Source organism: Artemia franciscana, chromosome 20, assembly GCF_032884065.1.
Source record: "Artemia franciscana chromosome 20, ASM3288406v1, whole genome shotgun sequence".
Classification (NCBI taxonomy): domain Eukaryota; kingdom Metazoa; phylum Arthropoda; class Branchiopoda; order Anostraca; family Artemiidae; genus Artemia; species Artemia franciscana.
This window is the reverse complement of record NC_088882.1, coordinates 10,668,652-10,688,193: the sequence shown is the minus strand read 5'-3', so window position 1 is coordinate 10,688,193 and position 19,542 is coordinate 10,668,652. Positions and strand designations below refer to the sequence as shown.

Genomic DNA, 19,542 nt, shown 5'->3' with positions numbered 1-19,542 from the left:
TAATGGGTCCATATTCTAATCGGGCATTTTTTTCAATCACGGTTTTGTGCCTTATATATGGTTAGTTCTATGAAATTCATTATTTTTGTAAATGTGATGCTTTTGTTTTTTTAGATTTGTCAAGTATTATTATCCAAAAGGGAATGGAGATCATCCAGTTTCATGGTTTGCAACTGTATTCCTGTATGGTTTGCAGATCATTAGGTCCATACCCAAACGACTTGGCACTTAGGGGCTGGAGAAGTGTAGGCACATCGTTTTGGAACCACTCAACGTTGTATATTCAAAGAAGGATTACTTGTTATTATATTAATTTATTCATATTATTTACTTATCCTTACTATCTGATAGATGGTAAGTCTAGTTCTCCTAAGGAGAAATACAGCTTGATAAGCTAAGGTGCTCCAAGCTAAGGTTGGGATCTCCTAGCTAGGATTCACGCTCCTGTCTCTAATGGGGCTAGAGGAGAGCCCTAAGTTACACCTCATCGTGGTCGAGTGGTGTAAAGTTCTGCTGGCTGCCTAGCCCGACCGGCAGAACGGCTAACGCAACAAGGTGCCAGAAGTTTGGGGAGCTACTGGTCAAGAAAATTCCTATGAAACACTAATGGATATAGAAGATTCAGATATAACGATCAATACTACTGCGTTCACGGTAGCCGAAGCGGATCAGTTTCGGATGATGCCTGATTCGAGAAGTAGGCTAATCATCCCCACCAAGAAGCCTAAAGTTGGTTCTTGGAATGTAAGAAGTTGCACGGCCGAGTCAACTCAGATGCTCCTTGTTAAGGAAAAGAAAAAGTATGGTCTCAATATATGTTGGTTTCCTGAAACTAGATTGAACGACATACTGGTGAAATCAGTGGACCTCGATGATTCAACACAATTGAATTCGACGATGACACAACTTGGGAACGACTGCTGGGAGTGGTCTCCACGGAGTTGGATTCCTCCTGGGCCCAATTGCTGCATCATCTGTCATCTCTTGGCAATCAGTGTCCGCAAGAACCTCGACCCTGAAACTGACAGGCCGGATTAGTGACGTGACTATATTGTCCGTCTACGCGCCTATCAGAGATAACACTGATGATGCCAAAGATGTGTTCTGCTTTCAGCTGCAGAGAATACTCGAATATGTCACAGGATACGACATACTATTTGTCACTGGTGACTTTAACGCAACTGTTGGGTAAGCCAGGAGCAAACACCGAAGGAGTGATCGGAAGCCACACCATCGGAGATAGATGCTCAAATGGCAAGAGGCTGCTACAGCTTGCCTCAAAGGGCTAGGGGGAGTGAATCATCTCCAGTGGCATAGTTACCATACCTTCCAACTATGCTGAGCCTAAGCGGCTACCTCAAATTTTTATTGGATGACTTTGTGCCATATGTGCAAACTGCATTAGTGCCATTATGACAATATTTTTTTAGGTAGCATAGAATACTGCATTCGCATGCCTAATGGCAAAGAGGTGAAATTGAGGAGAGGGATCATGAGCCTAGCTAGGAAACAACATTGAGAGGAAGGACTAGCAAGTTTTAACACCAAGAAATTGGGGTAATAGTGCCGGTAGCCCACATTATTTTTGTTTAGGCCTGGGCGTGATTTGGAAACAATCACGAATTAAATATAAAAAAAACAAGTCAACTGAAACCATAGAGCAACATTGTATGTAGGGGGCTTCACCCTTCTGAACCCTTTGCTCTTTACGCTAAGGTTTGACTTTTTGCCCCAATTTTTCAAGAACGATCGCTGAAGCACAAAGGCCGTTGAAGTGGAATAAAAAGCCTTTTTAAGGCGCAAATACACTTTAGCGTAACGAGCGTGGGTTTGAGGTGGGACAAATAGTTTTTACGATAATCACTGCAGATCTAGATCCAAACTTTAAAATTATGATTTTAAGTGTAAAAAAAGCTCGTGGTAATGAACTGTAAGTAAGGAGTGATTCGGCTTAATATGAACCAAAACTCTAATAAATAAATTTTGCTAACAACACCAAAAATAAAGCGAAAGGCCTTTTTGTGGCGATTAGACAGAAAAACAAGGTTCTTCAACTTAAAAAGGAGCAATATTAAAGCCTAAGAAGAGGCAGCAATTATTCCGTATATGAAAAGAGATATCCCTCCTCAATTTCATGCTCATTATGCTTAAGATTTTATTAGGGCTTTAAGGAAGCTTTTATTTTCGATTCAACAGCCCTAGTGTTTCCTTAGTCTTTCTTAAAGAATTGGGGTAAAGTCAAACTTCAGTGTAAATATCAAGGGATTAAGAAGGGGCACAAAACGCATGTTCAAATTTAAAATTGTTTACCATAAATTGAAGAAAAGATTTTGTTTTCTAGGGAAATGATTCATCAACAGCACTCTTAGCATAGAAAATAAAATTGTATGAGAAATTTCATCATGAATGGCAAGAACAAGATATTCGGCTTAAACCGTGCAATTTTTCAGACTATTAATGTCAGGCAAAGAAAAGAAGCCCTGACCTGGAATAAACATTTTGGCCAACCAACTGTGATGCAGAAATTGAGACTGCCTTATTTAGGAAATTGCTGTGAGCAGTAAATTATGTTATATAGTTTTCATCCAAAATCAATAGAGTAAATTTTGGCTCCAGTCGAGGCTAAATACTTAAGGGTACAACATGGAAACTAGGCCTAGGCTAGGCTACTTCAAAACATTCAAAAATATTTACTTAGGCAGTAAATTTATTGCCCACTTTTTCACTTAATGTAGCTTGAAGGAAGTGAATACACCAATTAATGCTCTTTTCTATTCTCTTTATAAATTGTTTCTTGAGTGAATTCTTTCTTCAGCATTTAAAGGGGCTTAAAACAGCCAAGAGTAACCAAAATTCAAAAATGTATTGCTAAAAAAAACTGTCTTGTAAGATAAAATTTCTGTTTGCAGTTGATTCAGGATTGGTAGCCTAATCAATATTACTTAGATTAATCTCTAAATATATGATGGTTCATATTAGGCTATTAACTTACCTATAAAGTGAACATATAACTTGATGCATTTTTTATGCTCTTTACAAATATGATAATCACCACTGTTGCAAGTTCAAATTTAAGCACTTTTTGAGCTCTTAAAAATGACAAGTATTCAATCAAAGTATGACTTATTGGTTGTTCACTTAAGTGGTGTGTTCACTTTATTGATAAGTCAATAATATGAACTGTCATATATTTACTGATTAATTTTAATAATAAAATGTTATTTTAAAAATAAATTGGCAGGACTTTTTAAAAATTGCTTAAAACCCCTTGAAAATGGCATGATAGCAAAACAAATATTCACCATTGTTGAAAACCCTAAACAGGAGACTACAGTTCCCATCTTGAGCAACAGGACAAATCATGTTTTTCCATGTCTTTTTCTTATATAGGCTAGTTCTTTTTTCTACCAGGGCACTGAAACACCATAGAGTTTTTAAGGGATCATTTAAAAGCTCCTTTTTATGTCTACTTAGTTTCTGACTAATTTTTGACCCTACATTGCAGTCTAAAAACTATAATAAGTTACCTTTTAGTGACCCATTAAGGGCTTAAAATGGAATCTGCTCCTAAAAGCTATTTTTATGTTTTGGAAAAAGTATAAAAGAGACAACAAGTAACAGCAAATTCAAATTTCTAAAAATAGGTACCCTATAATATTCCAAATTAGACAGTGGAATATAAAGCTGCATCTCCATTCTGTGGATAGATAGGGTAGAAAACTGGGTTGTGCAAGCTACTACTGCCACTCCATTTTTCTGTTTTTGGGTACAGTACAAAAAGGTGCCAATAAATAGGCTGGCATGGCAAAAATTAGGAAGTGAAGAATGTTTGTTCTGTTTTCTGGGAGCTTTACCAAACAGTTCATGGCAACTGCAATATCTTCTGTTTAGTTTAATGGTTTAATGGAAACCCAATAAAAACATATATAAGCAAGCAAATAATTATAAGCATGGGCATGCATGTTAATAAGCAGAGCTTCAAGCACAGCAAGTCAATATTCTGCATCCTCCTTCTTTTGTTTATTACATCAAAGGTTGAGCCTGGTGGGTGGCTTTGTAATTTGCCCAGAACACATGGTGCCATGTAGGGGCTGTCTTGGTCATTGGGTTAGGTGTGAAGGGGATTGGGAAGGAGACTGCAGTGGCAGCATCTGCTGGTGGGGTAGCAAATCTTTTGGTGGGTGTAGCTGTAGCACAAAGTGGTGTCGGGAAATTTGTGGGACTTGATGGGATGCTATGTGGATGTTCAATTCCTATTTGGGCTTGAGGAGATACATTGGGTTGATCTCCAGGTTCTGGGGACATTGCTTCAAAATGCAGCTTGGTGGACATACTTTGGTTTCTCTCTCTGATCTGTTGCCTGTTCTGTCTGTGGACCTTTCCACTCTCTGTTTGAAGAATGTAGGATCGTGGTGCATATTCATATTTTTCCAGTATCAGTGCTTTCTGCCACCTAGCATTGTGGTCAAGCTTCACCCACATAGTGTGATCCTTGAGCAGCGGTTTTAGGTCCTTTGAGTGTCTGTTATATGACTCTGTTTGTAGTTTCTGTTGTCTTTCTCTGGCTTGTTGGAAAGATGAGGGTGGGATGACCTTGGAATTTAAGTGTCTGGGGAGAACAGGTAAGACAGATCTGAGTTGTTGGCTCATCAGCAACTGTGCTGGTGAGGCTAGCCCATTGACTGGTGTGTTACGGTACTCCAGCATGGCTAAGTATGGATCAGACTGGTGTTCTATGGCTTTGGACATAATCCTTTTTGCTGTCTGTACTGTTTTTTTGCTAAATCCATTTGACTGTGGATAGTTTGGGCTTGATGTTTTGTGGTCAATGCTCATCTTTGGTTGTGGTCAATAGCTTATCAACTTCTATGAACCTGCTGTAATAGTCAGCAGTGACTAAATACTGAACTCCCATGAATTTGAAGATATCCATTCCAACATGTTCATATGGATGCGTGGGGATTTGAGATGTCATCATACTCTCTTTGATTTGGTTTTGTGCCATAGTACAACAAGTACTGCAGCTGCCAATCATGTTCTCAATATCTTTTGTAATGTTTGGCCAGAACACTACCATCCTGGCTTGTTCTTTGGTTTTGACCATTCCTAGATGGGAAGCATGTAGTTGGTTTAAAATGTCATTCTGCAATGTTTCTGGGATTATGATTCTGTTGCCCTTCAGAATCACACCCTCCATGTATGTTAGTTCATCTCTGTGATTCCAAAACTTGAGTATTGCAGTGTTGCATTCATGGCAATGATCGGGCCATCCCTCAGCAATGGTCTTGACCAGCACTTGTTTCTGCTTCTTGTTGGCTTATGTAATTCACACCTTTGCTTTTACATACTTTGGCGAAGTGATTCAGTTTGTTGCATTTTGAACATGTTTTGCCCCTGGCTGGGCAGTTATGATTCTTGGTATAAGGTCCACCACAGAAATAGCATTCCTTGTTGTTGTACTGTTTTTTTCAGTGCATCTATCTCTTGTTTCATCATGGGCACTGAAGTCTTATTAGCAGCTGTCATTTGCGCTTGGGTTTCCTGTACAGATTCAATGGCACAGCAAATCTCTATTGCTCTGGCAAGGGTTAATGTCCCTCCTTCACTTAGTAATTTCTCTCTAATCCTGTCACTCTTAACTCCAAAGACAAGACGATCTCTTATCAGGTAATCTCTGCTGGTACAAAAGTCACAGTCATTAGCAATTAACTTGAGGTCAGTCACATATTGTTGGATGTTTTCATTACCTTGGACTTGCTTGTGGAAAGTAAATCTTGTCACTATGGGGTTTGATATGGGTACAACATGGGCTCCGAATTTATTAAGGTACGTTTGAACCCTGTTTGTCTTGGCATCTGTTAGAGTCCATGTGCTGAAAATGTCTCTTCCTTTATCACCAACCCATATCAATAGATATGAACACTGGACAGCCCGGGATTTGCCTTCCAGTGGTCCAGAGAACGTTAATTCACAGTGTTGTCTGAACCTTTTCCAGGCCGATTTTAGGTTCACTGATGACCACTCTAAGGACGGATGTGGTGTGTTGTCCATGTTTACTGTTTTACTTCTGACACCATGCAATATCTTTGGTTTAGTTTAATGGTTTAATGGAAACCCAAGCAAGCACCTACAACAAAAAAACATATATAAGCAAGCAAATAATTATAAGCACGGGCATGCACGTTAATAAGCAGAGCTCCAAGCACAGCAAGTCAATATTCTGCAGCAACAAACTGTAAGTAAAGAGCAACCCAGTTCAAAAGTAACCAAAACTCTAAAAAACAGAATTTGGATACTAATAAATACATCAAAAGAATCAGACTTTTATGATGATTTCAAATATATAAGTTTCATCAAGTTCATTCGTACTCATCAAAAGTTGCAAGCCTGAGAAAATTTGCCCTGTTTTCAAAAAAAGGGGAAACACCATTGGATTCAGCATATCAGAGAGCTCCTCTGCTGAGGTTTCAAGCTCCTATCTGCAAAAATGTGGAATATTTTGCTAGAAGAAAGGTCACACATACATGTTTATTTTTCCCAGGGGTGATTGTATCAACCCAGTGGTCCTAAAATATAACAAGAGGGCTTGTTCAAATAAAAATTAAAAGTTCTAGTGCTCTTTTTAAGTGACCAAAAAATGGTGGGCAACTAGGTCCCCTCACATGCTCATGTTTCACAAAGACAGTGGATAAAAAATTTGAGATGACCATTTTGTTCAGCATAGTTAAAAAAATCTAATAACTATGTCTTTGAGGATTACCTAATGCCCCATAGTCCCCAGGGTAAGGGCTGTAAGTTAACCTAACCAAAAATTACTTTAGTCTTTTTTGTAATTCTCCACTGTCTTATTTAAATAGAGAGAAGAAACAATTTGAATTGGAGAGAAGAAACACAAACTTTATAACCAGAAAAGTGGGAGACCCGTAGCAGTCTACATTAGCAATGTAGACTGCTACCTGTCTCCCTGACACTTCCATCCCAGTTTTCCAGAAATGTCAAATGTATATTCACCCTAACCAAAAATTACTTTAGTCTTTTTTGTAATTCTCCACTGTCTTATTTGAATAGGAGAGAAGAAACACAATCAATGGTTTTAGAAATTTTAGATTTAGAGCAAAAACCAGTTTTTTAAGAAGTAGAGACAAAAATCATGCTGCAGAGTTATTTCCCAGCACTGAAAAAGAACTCAAATTTTTAAGACAACACTAATTTTCTGTTTGACCAAGAATCAGGGCTTAAGGACTTTCTCATATCCACATGCTTCAAGCTATTAAAGACCATACAGGAATTCTAGCATCAAGTTGCAGGCCAAAAAATGCATTACAACTTCTAATGAGATTTGTATTTTCATTATTATGTTGCAAAACTATTATTGGATTGATTTATTACAAACAAAATTGCAGCTATTATGATGAGTAGCAGTCCAAGAGATTACATAGAGTGCATGGAAACTAGGTGGCTACAGGGTACAGCTAGGGTTGTGAGTTTGCAGGGGTATATAAAATTTGTGTTAAAAAATTATCCAGTGTGCCAATAAATGTGGCAACATAAAGCTAAATTTCCAAGTAAATAGCTAAATTTCCAAGTAAATAGGCAGAAGTTCCAAGGTGTTGACACTGAGCACCAGTGTCTTGGGTTTTTTTTGGGGGAGGGGGGCTCCCCCTCCCCCATCTTAGATGCACCACTGGGTTGCTACAATTAAATACTCAAATGACCTTTAAATTAATAATTCTAGAATTAAGAAAAAAATGATGGAATGATCAAACACGTCCCAAAGGTAATTGATGTCCAAAAAATTAATTGTTCAAAATTATGCTTATCATGTTTCCTCTTCTTATTTCTTTTGGTTCAAGATGTTAAATTCAGAAGTTGAAATGCTTTTAGTTTAGGGTAGGGTTATCCTGCGCTGGCTTAAAAATCTGGAATTCCACTAGAAAAGTTATATTTCTTACTTTGGATTTTGTCTTCATCATGAAAAGTGTGTTCCATTGTAATACTGATGAAAATATGTGTGATTTTTGAAATTTTATATTAAGTAGTCAAAAACAACATTAGAGAAGAAAAGAAGAAATCAATTGATGAAAAATTTATATTATTGATTTCATTTATTTTCTGAGTGAAAGGAATTAAAGCTCTTGCTATTCCTTTTGTTTGAGAAGTATTATTTTGCCTTTTCATATAAATCTATTGCATGGTTAGAGTTTTCTGGAATTTCCCTTTCCTGAACCCAATGTTTCCTAACACTTCTAGCCCCCTCAGGGAAGGGGGCCAAGCATCTAATTGGTTATCAGAAGCTGATATTCCTATTGTTGTATCTCCAATATCCAATGATGATAGCCTGAATGAAACCATGATTACTGTCTCTGAGCCACCAATCTCTGAAACTGAAAACCTGCTAAATGAGGATTTTCAGACAGTAGGCAGAAAACCGAAACGAAAAAAACCTTCTATGAGTCCTCCTGAAATAATGGGACTCTCAAACCCAAATCCAGCTGTGGAGATAAAGGACAAATCCATTATCCTTTTTGCTCCAACAGTAAAAGATCAATCCTTCTCTATCAAAAATATTACTAACATTAGAATGAATCTTTTCAAAACTTTTAGATGCAGCTTCACTGTGAATGTGAACAGAGATGGTTCACTAATGGTTATGTTTCTAGACAGAAATGAAGCCTACAAAGCCCTTAGCCTAAATAAAATTGGCAATATCCCTGTTACACCTGAATGGTGGAAACCAACCCTGAAAAATTCTCAGAAAATAGTACTGTACAACATACCATTGGAACTGTCAAATGACGACTGGAAAGATGTCCTTATGAACAATAAGGGGGAAATGCTGGAGGTTCTGGATGTTCATCGTATGGGCTAACTAGATTCTAAGGGAACAAGAAGTAGTAAGAGTTTCCTCTTTATCTTACCTGCTAGTTCCCAATTTGACTCTGTATTCCTTTTTGGTCAGCAAAAAGCTCATAAAATATACCAAGAAAAACCTCTTCAATGCTCAAAATGTTTTAAGCTTGGTCACTCATCTAAGTATTGTTCTTCTTCTGTGCCAGGGTGCCCTAATTGCCTTGGTAATCACTCCTTGTCTACAGAAAGTAGATGCACTGAAGTGCCTAAATGTACAAACTGTGATGGTAGACATCAATCAACAGATCACAATTCATGTCCTAAATATGTTCAACGAGCTAAAGTTTTAAAGATTGCTCTTCAAGAAAATGTTCCTTTCCCAATAGCTGCAATGGAGCTGGCCAAGCGGTCAAAAGTACCATCAGGTCCAAGAGTTAATGAGGCGAAAGAAGGGAATTTAGCCCTTCCTCAAAAACCCTGGCTACAGGTCCACAAGAACCACCCAAATCAGGCACTCATACCTCCTACTGAGACTTCTTACCCTCCATTGGCTAAGGAGCATCCCAAGGTGGCTGAAGCTAGTCCATCCCTCAACAATCCTAAAACTAAGCCTAAATCTTGGTCTGAAAGAGTGGCAGCTTTTCCTAATATTTCTACTCAAGCCATAACTATGCAAGATAGAGTTGGACCTCATATTACTAATTTAATTAAATATGTTGCATCAGTGGACCTAATATTACAATCAAATATGGCTGAAGATAAAAAAGCCAGTATAACAAAAGAAATTGCAGAATACTACTTTTCCAATTCTATTTTCAATGAAATAGGAAGAGAATTATCATCCATTCTCTCAAAATATCATGCAGGTCACCTATTCAACCCTTCCTATGTTAACTAAGCTACAGATCCTACAATGGAATTGCGTCTCTTTAAATTCAAATAAACTTGCTGATCTTATCCAATGTGCAAATGATAAGAGAATGGAATTATTTGTCTACAAGAGACTAATCTTCATCAGTACAAGAAAATCAAAATGCCTGGGTACAAGTGCTACAGGAAGGATAGATCAACTAATAGAAAGGGAGGGGGTGTGGCAATTTTTGTTCATGATTCAATCCAACACTCCCCTCAACCCTTAACTATCTACAGGGATGAAATAGATGTTGTAGGCATATTAATTACCTTAGCTAATGGTAACCATCTTGCCATAAAATCCTTTTATAATCCATGTGGGAGTAAGGACATCCAAAGTATCTTGGAAACAGAATTATCAGGTAATAATACCTTTATTTTTGGTGATTTTAATGCCCACAGTCCTCTCTGGGAACAATCAGCAGGTAGAAACAAAGCAGGAAGAGGAATAGAGTACATATTGTCCAATTTTCCTGACACCTTGATTTTCACTCCATTTGACTTTCAGACCAGGTATAATATTTCTTCTAACTCTTTCTCAACTATAGATTTGCTTCTAGGTCCTTCTTCATATTATGATTTAGTTCAGATGGTAAAGGTGTCGTCTCTCCAATCTGATCATTGTGCAATTCTTACATCATTTCAAGATTTATGCTACACTCCCAAACCCTACGTCCCTACATTTATCAACTCCAAAGGTAATTGGTCCCTTTTTCGTGAGATATTAAATGAAGTAGATTTTTCCTTTGTTTCTCCTAATTATGATATTAATGCCATTGAGTCTAATTTGAGATCAATCCTGCTGGAGTCAGCTAAATCGGCAATTCCAATGACTAGGGTACGTTTTTACAATGGCTCCAAAAGACCCAAGAATTGGTGGAATGATGAGTGTAGGGTTGCAGTTCTGGCAAAAAGAAAGGCTCGTAAAATGTTTTAAAAGCACCCATCTCAGTCAACAGCAATCTTTTATAAGCAGTCATGTGCTAAGGTGAAACTAATTTGTAGGAGAGCTAAACAGAGTACATGGCTGAATTTCAGCTCAAGCATCAGTTTTAGAACCCCAATTTCAAAGGTCCATAATTTCATTAGCCAACTAAATAGTGGAAAGCAGCCTAATGATGACCGTAGATATGATATCATTCAGGATGGATATCCAATGGTATCAGATAAAAAGAAGGCAGATCTGTTTACCAATGTTTTTAAAAACGATTGCTCAGATTTTCATCCCACCCGACCTCCTTTTTGTAATCTCCCTCTTACCTGTTCTTATAAGGGTACTCTGATGAAACCTTTTTCCCAAGATGAATTTTGTGTAGCACTTAATTCTCTTAACATCAAGTCTTCCCCAGGTTATGACGGTATTTATATGAAGTGGATTCTTGAGTCCCCAAAGTGGTTTCATACACCCCTCTTAAGTCTTTATAATCTTATTTGGTCAAGTCAAAAGTTCCTAGATGCCTGGAAGATTGCTCAGGTATTCCCAGCTTTAAAACCTTCTTATTCATCTAATGATCTCAAGTCTTACCGTCCTATATCAGTATTACCTTCCTTTAGTAAAGTTCTGGAAAGGCTTGTCTTATCAAGAATTGAGTGGTTTTCTGAAGTCAACAATCTCTTTCCTAGTGAACAAACAGGTTTCAGAAAAGGACATAGCTCTTTAGATAACATTACCCGGCTAGAAATTGATGTTTGTAACTCTCTCAAAAAAAGACATGTCACAATGGCTGTTCTGTTTGACTGGTCGAATGCCTATGGAAATGTTGTCCACAATAAATTATTGGAAATCCTAATAAATCTTGAAAAGTTACTGCTTACAATTAATTTGCATCAGGCTTAACAAGTATATTTTAAAAGAGTGATTCTTTAATTTCTTAGACTAAACTACCTGTCTCTTTATAAATAAAATGAAATCTAAATAAATAGAAAGGAATAAAACTTATAAGACTCAAAAAACTTAAGACAAGTAAAAATGTTTTCTTATATTTGTAATTTATAATCTTTGTCTAACTTATATGTATAATTTTCGTTTTATTTATAATCCTTTCCTACGTTTATTTCTTTTGACTGATAGGTCAAAACCTTACAAAAGCACAGGCTACATATTTTGAACAAGGACCAAAAGGGAAAACGTTTTTTTTTTGATAAAAAAAAAGTTAAAAGAAACCAGTTCTTTATACAGAAAAAATGTCTTGTTCAATTTATCTAGACCATTACAAACAAACCCCCTCCTAAATTTAAAGAGCTCAAAGTTAAATTCATATCCTGTTGGGTGAAAAGAGATGCTACAATACCCAGAAAGCAATAAAAACTAATAGAGACGTCCTATTGCTCATGTGTGTTTTACCAATGGTAAACATAATATTTCTTGGAGATGGTGCTTGGGCACTGAATTGCCACTTAGCACCTATGTCTTAGTTTTTTTTTTTATGCTAGCATTTCTAGTTTTTTGCCTCAAAAGTGCAAATAAACATGACCTGATTATTTTGACTTTGTCTAGTGCAATTGTCATGGCAGTTGTTATTTAAAAAATCATCATTTTATGAAGTTCACCCTTTTTTACAAGTAGTGGTGTCATCTATTTCTGTTGCACTATCAGAGTTTGTCACTATGACAGTTAAGACTCTATTGTAATCTTAAAAGAAAACTTCACATCAGTAGTTAACACCAGATGAGAAACAAATCAGTGCTAGTATCTTGCAGGCCATTAGTCTAGGGGGCTTGTGGTGAAACAGATTCCAATATACCATCTGAATCGCAGATGCTTGGTGAGGCTGAAGGCGCAGAACTTAGTATTTTAACATTTATTCATGCTATTTTTACTGTTGTATTTTATTTTAAGATTGTGAAAAACATCTGTTTAGTGTTGTAATTATTTTTCATGGTGCAAAAGCTGTTTTGAAACAAAGTGTTATGAATTGTATTTACTGAATCTAAAACTTTAACTGCAAACTTTTGGAATACTCTTCTGGTTAGCCATGATCCACACAAACCAAATATTTCTGATTTATAAAGTAAACCAGTCTTGTCTATGCTTCTTATTCCATCAAGTTACTTGGATAAAAAAAATCCTATTAAGTCTTTGATCATATTCTAACTGTTCTATATTTTGTGAAAGTGGACCAATCCTAATGCCAGTATTCTTTTGAATCGATACAAATTACGTTGAAATGGCATATTTTTAGAACCATGAAGTTCCATTTGTGAATTTACTCTTTACTTATTTAAAAGAGGTGTTTTGCTGATTAGTCTCAGCAACTAGCAAAGCTGATGTTCAAATCATTCTAATGGTTTTACTGCACTCAGAAGTAGTTCAGAATGCTGTAGTTGTTGATGATTTTTTTTTATTCTTTTATGTAAAACCTAATAGTTAATTTGCTTATTTAGCTTTTTCAGAAAAGTCAGAAAATTGTTCCATCCTTACAGGGACATCAATCACTAAAATATCAGGGGGGCAAGGATTTTTCTTGACAATTTTGTTATGAAGATCCAAAAAACACTTCTAAATCTAGGGAAAACAATATATATATATATATATATATATATATATATATATATATATATATATATATATATATATATATATATATATATATATAGCAGGTATTTTTTGAAATTAACACAAGACCCTGCAACGATTAGACAAAACCTTTCACTGTTATATAAATTATTCTTTGACACCAGTAACCCCCTCTCCCCTCAAAAAAACTTCCTGGAAGACTTCATTTAAGAAATACATTGTAAAATAGTAGCTGGAACATGTTGAAGTCCTAATACTTGCCCATAATAATACAAAGTTTGCGGACCAAAACCCTTTCATCCAGAAGAAACGTTCTAGCTTTCTGCTGGCAGTACAGTAGTTTCTTCATGGCAGTACCCCTTTTCCATAAATCTACAATCTAGAAGGATTTGGTTGTAATTTGGCTCACAAGAAGTATACAAAGGAGCTTCCTTTGTTTATTATTTTGTTTATTGTGGCAGTTGACATAAGGATCAATACATCATTTACAGATGCAAGAATACAAACTCATAAATAGTTTCATGGGAAAGTTCGTTTTGAGGAAAAAGGAAATCTGGTGTTCGAGAACATATCAAGTGGCACAAAGATTTTTCAGACAATGTGTAGAGTCAAGAACTATATTTTTCTTTGTAGGAAAGTCTAAAAATCTTCGTAATATCCTAGAAGGTTTGGGAATAGTGAAACCACTGCTGCTGACCAGTACTAATGGGATCTGTTGATACACGCAAGCATCCCTGTGCTGCATATCATACATTGGAAAGCTGATTGATAGTCTGGCATAATTTGCGCCCCTGCTCGTGGATATTTGTGGAAGAGCTGCATTCAGGGGGCCAAAGAGCAACATGCAGCTCTGGAGCATACAAGGGTAATACAGCAGGAAATTCCTAAAACCTTCATTTGAATGTTAGCAATTTAAAACATAGGAGCATGCAGCTCTGGAGCATAGAAGGGCAATACAGCAGGAAGTTCCTGAAACCTTCATTTGAATGTTAGCAATTCAAAACATAGGTCCATGATTGGGAAAAGGATGCTCCAGAGCTGCATGTTGCTCTTTGACCCCCTGAATGCAGCTCTTCCACAAATATCCACGAGCAGGGGCGCAAATTATGCCAGACTAGAAAGTATATTCTTAAGCAGATAAAGCAAGCAAAGAATCTGCCTGGGGAGACTGTCATGTCCAGAGAGGAACAAAGAGGCATAGAAGGGCAATACATTAGGAAGTTCCTGAAACCTTCATTTGAATGTTAGCAATTCAAAATATAGGAGCATGCAGCTCTGGAGCATAGAAAGGCAATACAGCAGGAAGTTCCTGAAACCTTCATTTCTGGAAACCTACGAAGTCCTTAAGTTTGGCTACCTTTGCTTTTTTTTCTGTGGTTCAAAAATTGGAGAGATAGTAGGCTCTAGTACATTTCCTCCCATCTTAGACATACCTGCTGCTGAGTGGTTATTTTAGGATTTATGTGCTATGTCTGTTAATATTGCTGCAACTAAGTGTCTCTTGAACAATATTCTAAACATGCTTCAAATTCAATCAAAAATAAAAAAAAATAACAAAAACAAAGAACAACTCAACTAACCGGAATTTAGCCTTTTAAGTAAGCTGCAGTCTGTGTTTATCATGCTTTGTATCTAATTGATAAACTAACTTCACATGTTTTCAGAACAATTTTATTCTATATCCTGATTTACATGGGTATTGTTAGCGACAATAAAACTGATGAATTGCAAAAAAAAAAAAACAATTCCGCATATTTAAACCAATGTTGGGTCTATCCCCCACGGATGTTGCTCTTGGTAATTGTCCTGGACTCTTATTAATAGTATTCATCCCAAGCAATATCCATTTTTCACAAAACTCTGTTCTTTGTGTTTATCATAAGGTCAGGTGAATATGAATGGCCTAAATTATCCTGCTTTTTAATCAATATCCCTAATACAATAGTGGCCATCCCCTCCTTTCTCTTGAGGTAACTGTACATTGGCTCCAATAAAAATATAAGACAATCACTATATATATAAACAGATCACTGCTTCTATTAAGTGGAGCATATGCTCCCCATGACGAAAATAAGCTAAACGGAATCCTTAGAGTTCATTTAAATCCCAGGAAGTTTTCCTTCAAAAAGTCTAGAGGAGCCCATACTCTAAACTAAAATCAACGGTTTTTATTGTTTTATTTAAGAAAAAGAATAGGTTCCAAAAAAAAAACTTTTGTTAATCTAGCTGGGACAAAAAAGCAAGACATCCCTGAATGAACATGGAAGGTGCCATGAGAAAATATTTGAGGATAATGGGAACTTAGTGAAAGGGATCATCCTCCATAAACCTAGTGAGGGGGAATATCCTCTATAAAAAAGCTCTGAATAGAGTGGACCAGAGCAGGAGTATGTACAATCATTTTTTTTTTTTTTCAAAAATTAAATCATTTGTAAAAGAGTGTATTAGGTGTTTTAAACATATTGGATGGATACACAAACCCCACTTCCCTAAAGTAGTCCTTACGAAATAGACCATAAGTGGCTATTGGATTAGGCTGGGATGAGGCTACACAGATTACCCAGTGTCTTTTAGGTCACTTTAATGGTGATGAATGTGGAAGCTTTAAGCTAGGTGATCAGAGCAGTAACGTTTACTCTGGGTTGTCCTCAGAGAGCTTAATCCTGTTATGAACTTATAAAGAGTTATGTGCCTAATTCGAAATTGTTGAGTACAATGAAGATTAAGTACTGGTAATGCTGCTACTCACAGCTCACTGCAGTACCAAGTTGGGTGAGGGTAAAACAGCTTAAGCAGCAAAGCAGCATTAAATTCATCGTAAAATAATGCATTAGGTGTCTTAAACATATTGGATAGATACACAAACCCCACTTCTCTAAAGTAGTCCTTACTAAATAGACCATATGGGTCTAATGGATTAGGCTGGCATGAGACTGCACAAATCACCCAGTCTTTTTAGGTCACTTTAATGGTGATGGTCACATTAATGGTAAAACAGTTAAGCACGCTCCTCCTCCACTTCAACCTTTTCTAATCTTCAGTCTTCACCTTCTCCCACGTAGTTCCAGTTTCTTTTAGATTCTTTCTTTTTGATCTCTTAACACCCCATTTGGAGGTGTCCTGCTTTTCGTTTGGCCCGAGAAAGATGACCAAAAAGCACCACTTTGTGCTATCTGACACTCTTCATCTGTGAAACATCGCCCAGTCATTATAACCTTCCGTTATAGCTTTAAGAACGGTGGCTTAATTTAGGGAAGTTAGAGGGGGAGGAGCAAAAATGTATTTAAAAAATCTAAGAGGTGGAAGTTTTGTTGCTTTTTCCATTATTATTTTTTTTTAATGAAAGTACCAAAAAAAGCTGCTTTTTAATGAAACTACAAAAAGGAGGATTGTCCAAATCTGGGGAGGGGAAAGGTATAAAAAACTTAGCGGGAGGGACGTTTTGGAATTTATTATGATTAACATAAATGTATTATGTTTTTGATCCAAAAGACTCGCGTTTTGGAAGAAAACTGAAAAATTATTACACAAAAACTACAAGTGGTAGAAGAATTCTATTTGTATATTCCTAGGCAGTGTAGAAAAAAAAAATAAAGAGAAATCACAGTAAAAGCAGAGGAGAACTTTCTTGTAAAAAAAAAAAAAAAAAAAAAAAAAAAAAAAAAAAAAAAAAAAAAAAAAAAAAAAAAAAGTTTGCCAGTTTTCCTCCTTTATAGATTGACTGGGTAAAGTTTTATATTTGAAATCAATTTTTTTATTTCAGATTGTAAGAATTATTTTTCAACTAGTGCAACATCATTTCAAAATACATCAAATCCATTTCTACAACAAATAGTTGAATCATCAAAGAAAAGAACAATTAGAAAGCGAATAAAACCAACAGAAACGCAAGAGGACACAGGTCAGGAAAATGTGAGTATTATCTTTTTACAATAGATAAGGGGGAGGAAAAATAGAAAGCAATAAAGCATCAGTTTTATCTTTCATTTACACAAAATTGAACACAGGTGAGGTATCAGATGTCTCAGAGGACAGAGATTATGAAAGTTTGGGTATTATCTTTTTATAATGTGCAAGGTGACGAAAAAATAGAAAGCAAATAAAGCATCAGATATCCAAGGTTACGAAAGCGTTAAAATGCAAGTTCGTGTAAGTAACATACAGTAACATGCAAGTTCGAGATAAAATGCAACGCAAATAAAGTAATAGATGCCCCAGAGGACATAGGCGATGCAAGTGTGGGTACCATCTTTTTATAATATGCAAGGTGGAAAAAAAATAGAAAGCAAATTAAGTATCAGATGCATGCGTAGGTTATGAAAGCGTTAAAATACATGTAACGTGCAAGTTTGAGACAGAATACAACAAAAGTGAAGCCTAAGATGCCCCAGAGGACATAGGCTATGAAAGTGAGGGTATTATCTTTTTATAATGTGCAAGGTGGAGAAAAAAAGGAAAGCAAACAAAGCATCAGATACCAAAGAGGGCCTGGCTTATGAAAGCGTTAAAATACATGCAACGTGCAAGCTTGAGGCAAAATGCAATGAAAGTGAAGCGTTAGATGCCCAAGGGACATAGGCTATGAGTTTCTGGGTATTATCTTTTTGTAATTTGCAAGGTAGAGAAAAAATAGAAAGCAAATAAAGAATCAGATACCCAAGAGGATGTGGGCTATGAAAGCGTTAAAGTAAGAGCAACGTGCAAGTTGTAGATACAATACAATGCACGTGAAGCTTTAGATGCCTTAGGGACATAGGCTATGAATGTCTTGGTATTATCTCTTTATAATGTGCAAGGTGGAGGAAAAATAGAAAGTAAATAATGCCCTAGAGGAATTTGACTTTGAATTCATGGGTATTATCTTTTTATAATTTGCCTGGTGGAGAAAAAATAGAAAGCAAATAAAGCATCAGATACTTAATAGGGTGTAGGTTACGAAAGCCTTAGAATATGTGGAAATTGCAAGCTCGATACAAAATACAACACAAGTGAAACATTAGATGCTCCAGAGGACATAGGCTATGAATGTGTAGGTATTATTATTAATTTATTACCCGTCAAAAACGGAAAAGAAGGAGTATAAAAAAGAAAAAAAAATTAAATACACTTCAACTACAAACATTATCTTATTTATAATATGCAAGGTGCAAAAAAATATAGTAAATAAAGTGTCAGATACCCAAGAGGATATGTAATGTGAATGGTGAATATTATATTTTTAAAATGATCTAAAAAGAAAAAAACATCCGAAAAGGGACCTTTTGTTCTAAGAAAAGACATGCTATTTTCAAATCTATTAGTTTGCTAGATTTACATGAATACTTGTCCTAGAAGAAAAGATGTTTTGGATTATATATGTATGATTTTTACAAATTCTCATTTTTAAAGAACTATTGAGGTAGTTTTTCCGTGAAACTCTGTATTTTTGGCGTTTTATTAAACCTCAAATATTTGAGTGACTTGGTCTCAAATATATTTGAAAATATATATATTTGTATATATATATTTTCTTTATATATTTAATATATATATTTTCAAATATAACATATATATTTGAATATATATATTTGAAATATTTGAAAGAAAAATAAAGAAAAATATATTTTTTCTATTAAGTGTTTTTTTTGCTGCTGCAAATTAAGTCAGGTCAATTCTGCAGCTGCATCATTTCATGTATATAGCTTGCTATTTAATTGTCTATGTTCAAGTTTGATAATGGTAAACTTCGATATTAAATTCGAAGACTTGAGAGAGAGAGAGAGAGTGAGACTTGCGCCTAAGCCGCAAATCAAAGTTTTGCCCTTTTTAACCAGGCTTCTAAAAAAAGAATTGGATGATAGTATTCCGATTCTTTTTTAGTTGTTAAACTAGATCTGGTACTCCCAAAAATATATATCACTAGTAAGTTTTTATTTGGTGGGAGTTTGAGAGTTCAAAGCTTCTAAAAGTTTCAGTAGTTTAGAATTGTTTACTTTTTTTATCTGTACTGTAGAGTGCTCTCTTTATGTCTCATCGCAACGCATTTCATACAAGTGGACGAATTGAGTTGAAACCTTGTGGATATGACGTTCTTTGGCGGAAGAAGATATAAAAAACATGATTGGATGGGGGGGGGGTGTTGCAGGTAGATTGGGAGTGAGCTCAGAGATTCGTTTTCAATTGTTTGCATTGTCGGTGGTTTGGAACATCATATTATTTCACCTAACCACCTCAAGCTTTGATGACCAAGAAAGAGGTGTGGTATAGAGGGGGGAACTCAAAGA

At 36.0% G+C, this 19,542-nt stretch overlaps 1 protein-coding gene across 1 annotated transcript in view; it reads left to right on the top strand.

Moving 5' to 3' along the window:
• Window positions 1-2,318: 2,318 nt before the first annotated feature.
• LOC136039746 (required for meiotic nuclear division protein 1 homolog) overlaps window positions 2,319-19,542 on the top strand; it is a 103,195-nt gene continuing 85,971 nt past the window's right edge. Inside the window, exons 1-2 of the mRNA XM_065723591.1 lie at window positions 2,319-2,553; window positions 17,043-17,191. Of these exons, the coding sequence (XP_065579663.1) occupies window positions 2,388-2,553; window positions 17,043-17,191 (315 nt within the window). The 5' untranslated portion in view covers window positions 2,319-2,387. The remainder of the gene's footprint in view (window positions 2,554-17,042; window positions 17,192-19,542) is intronic.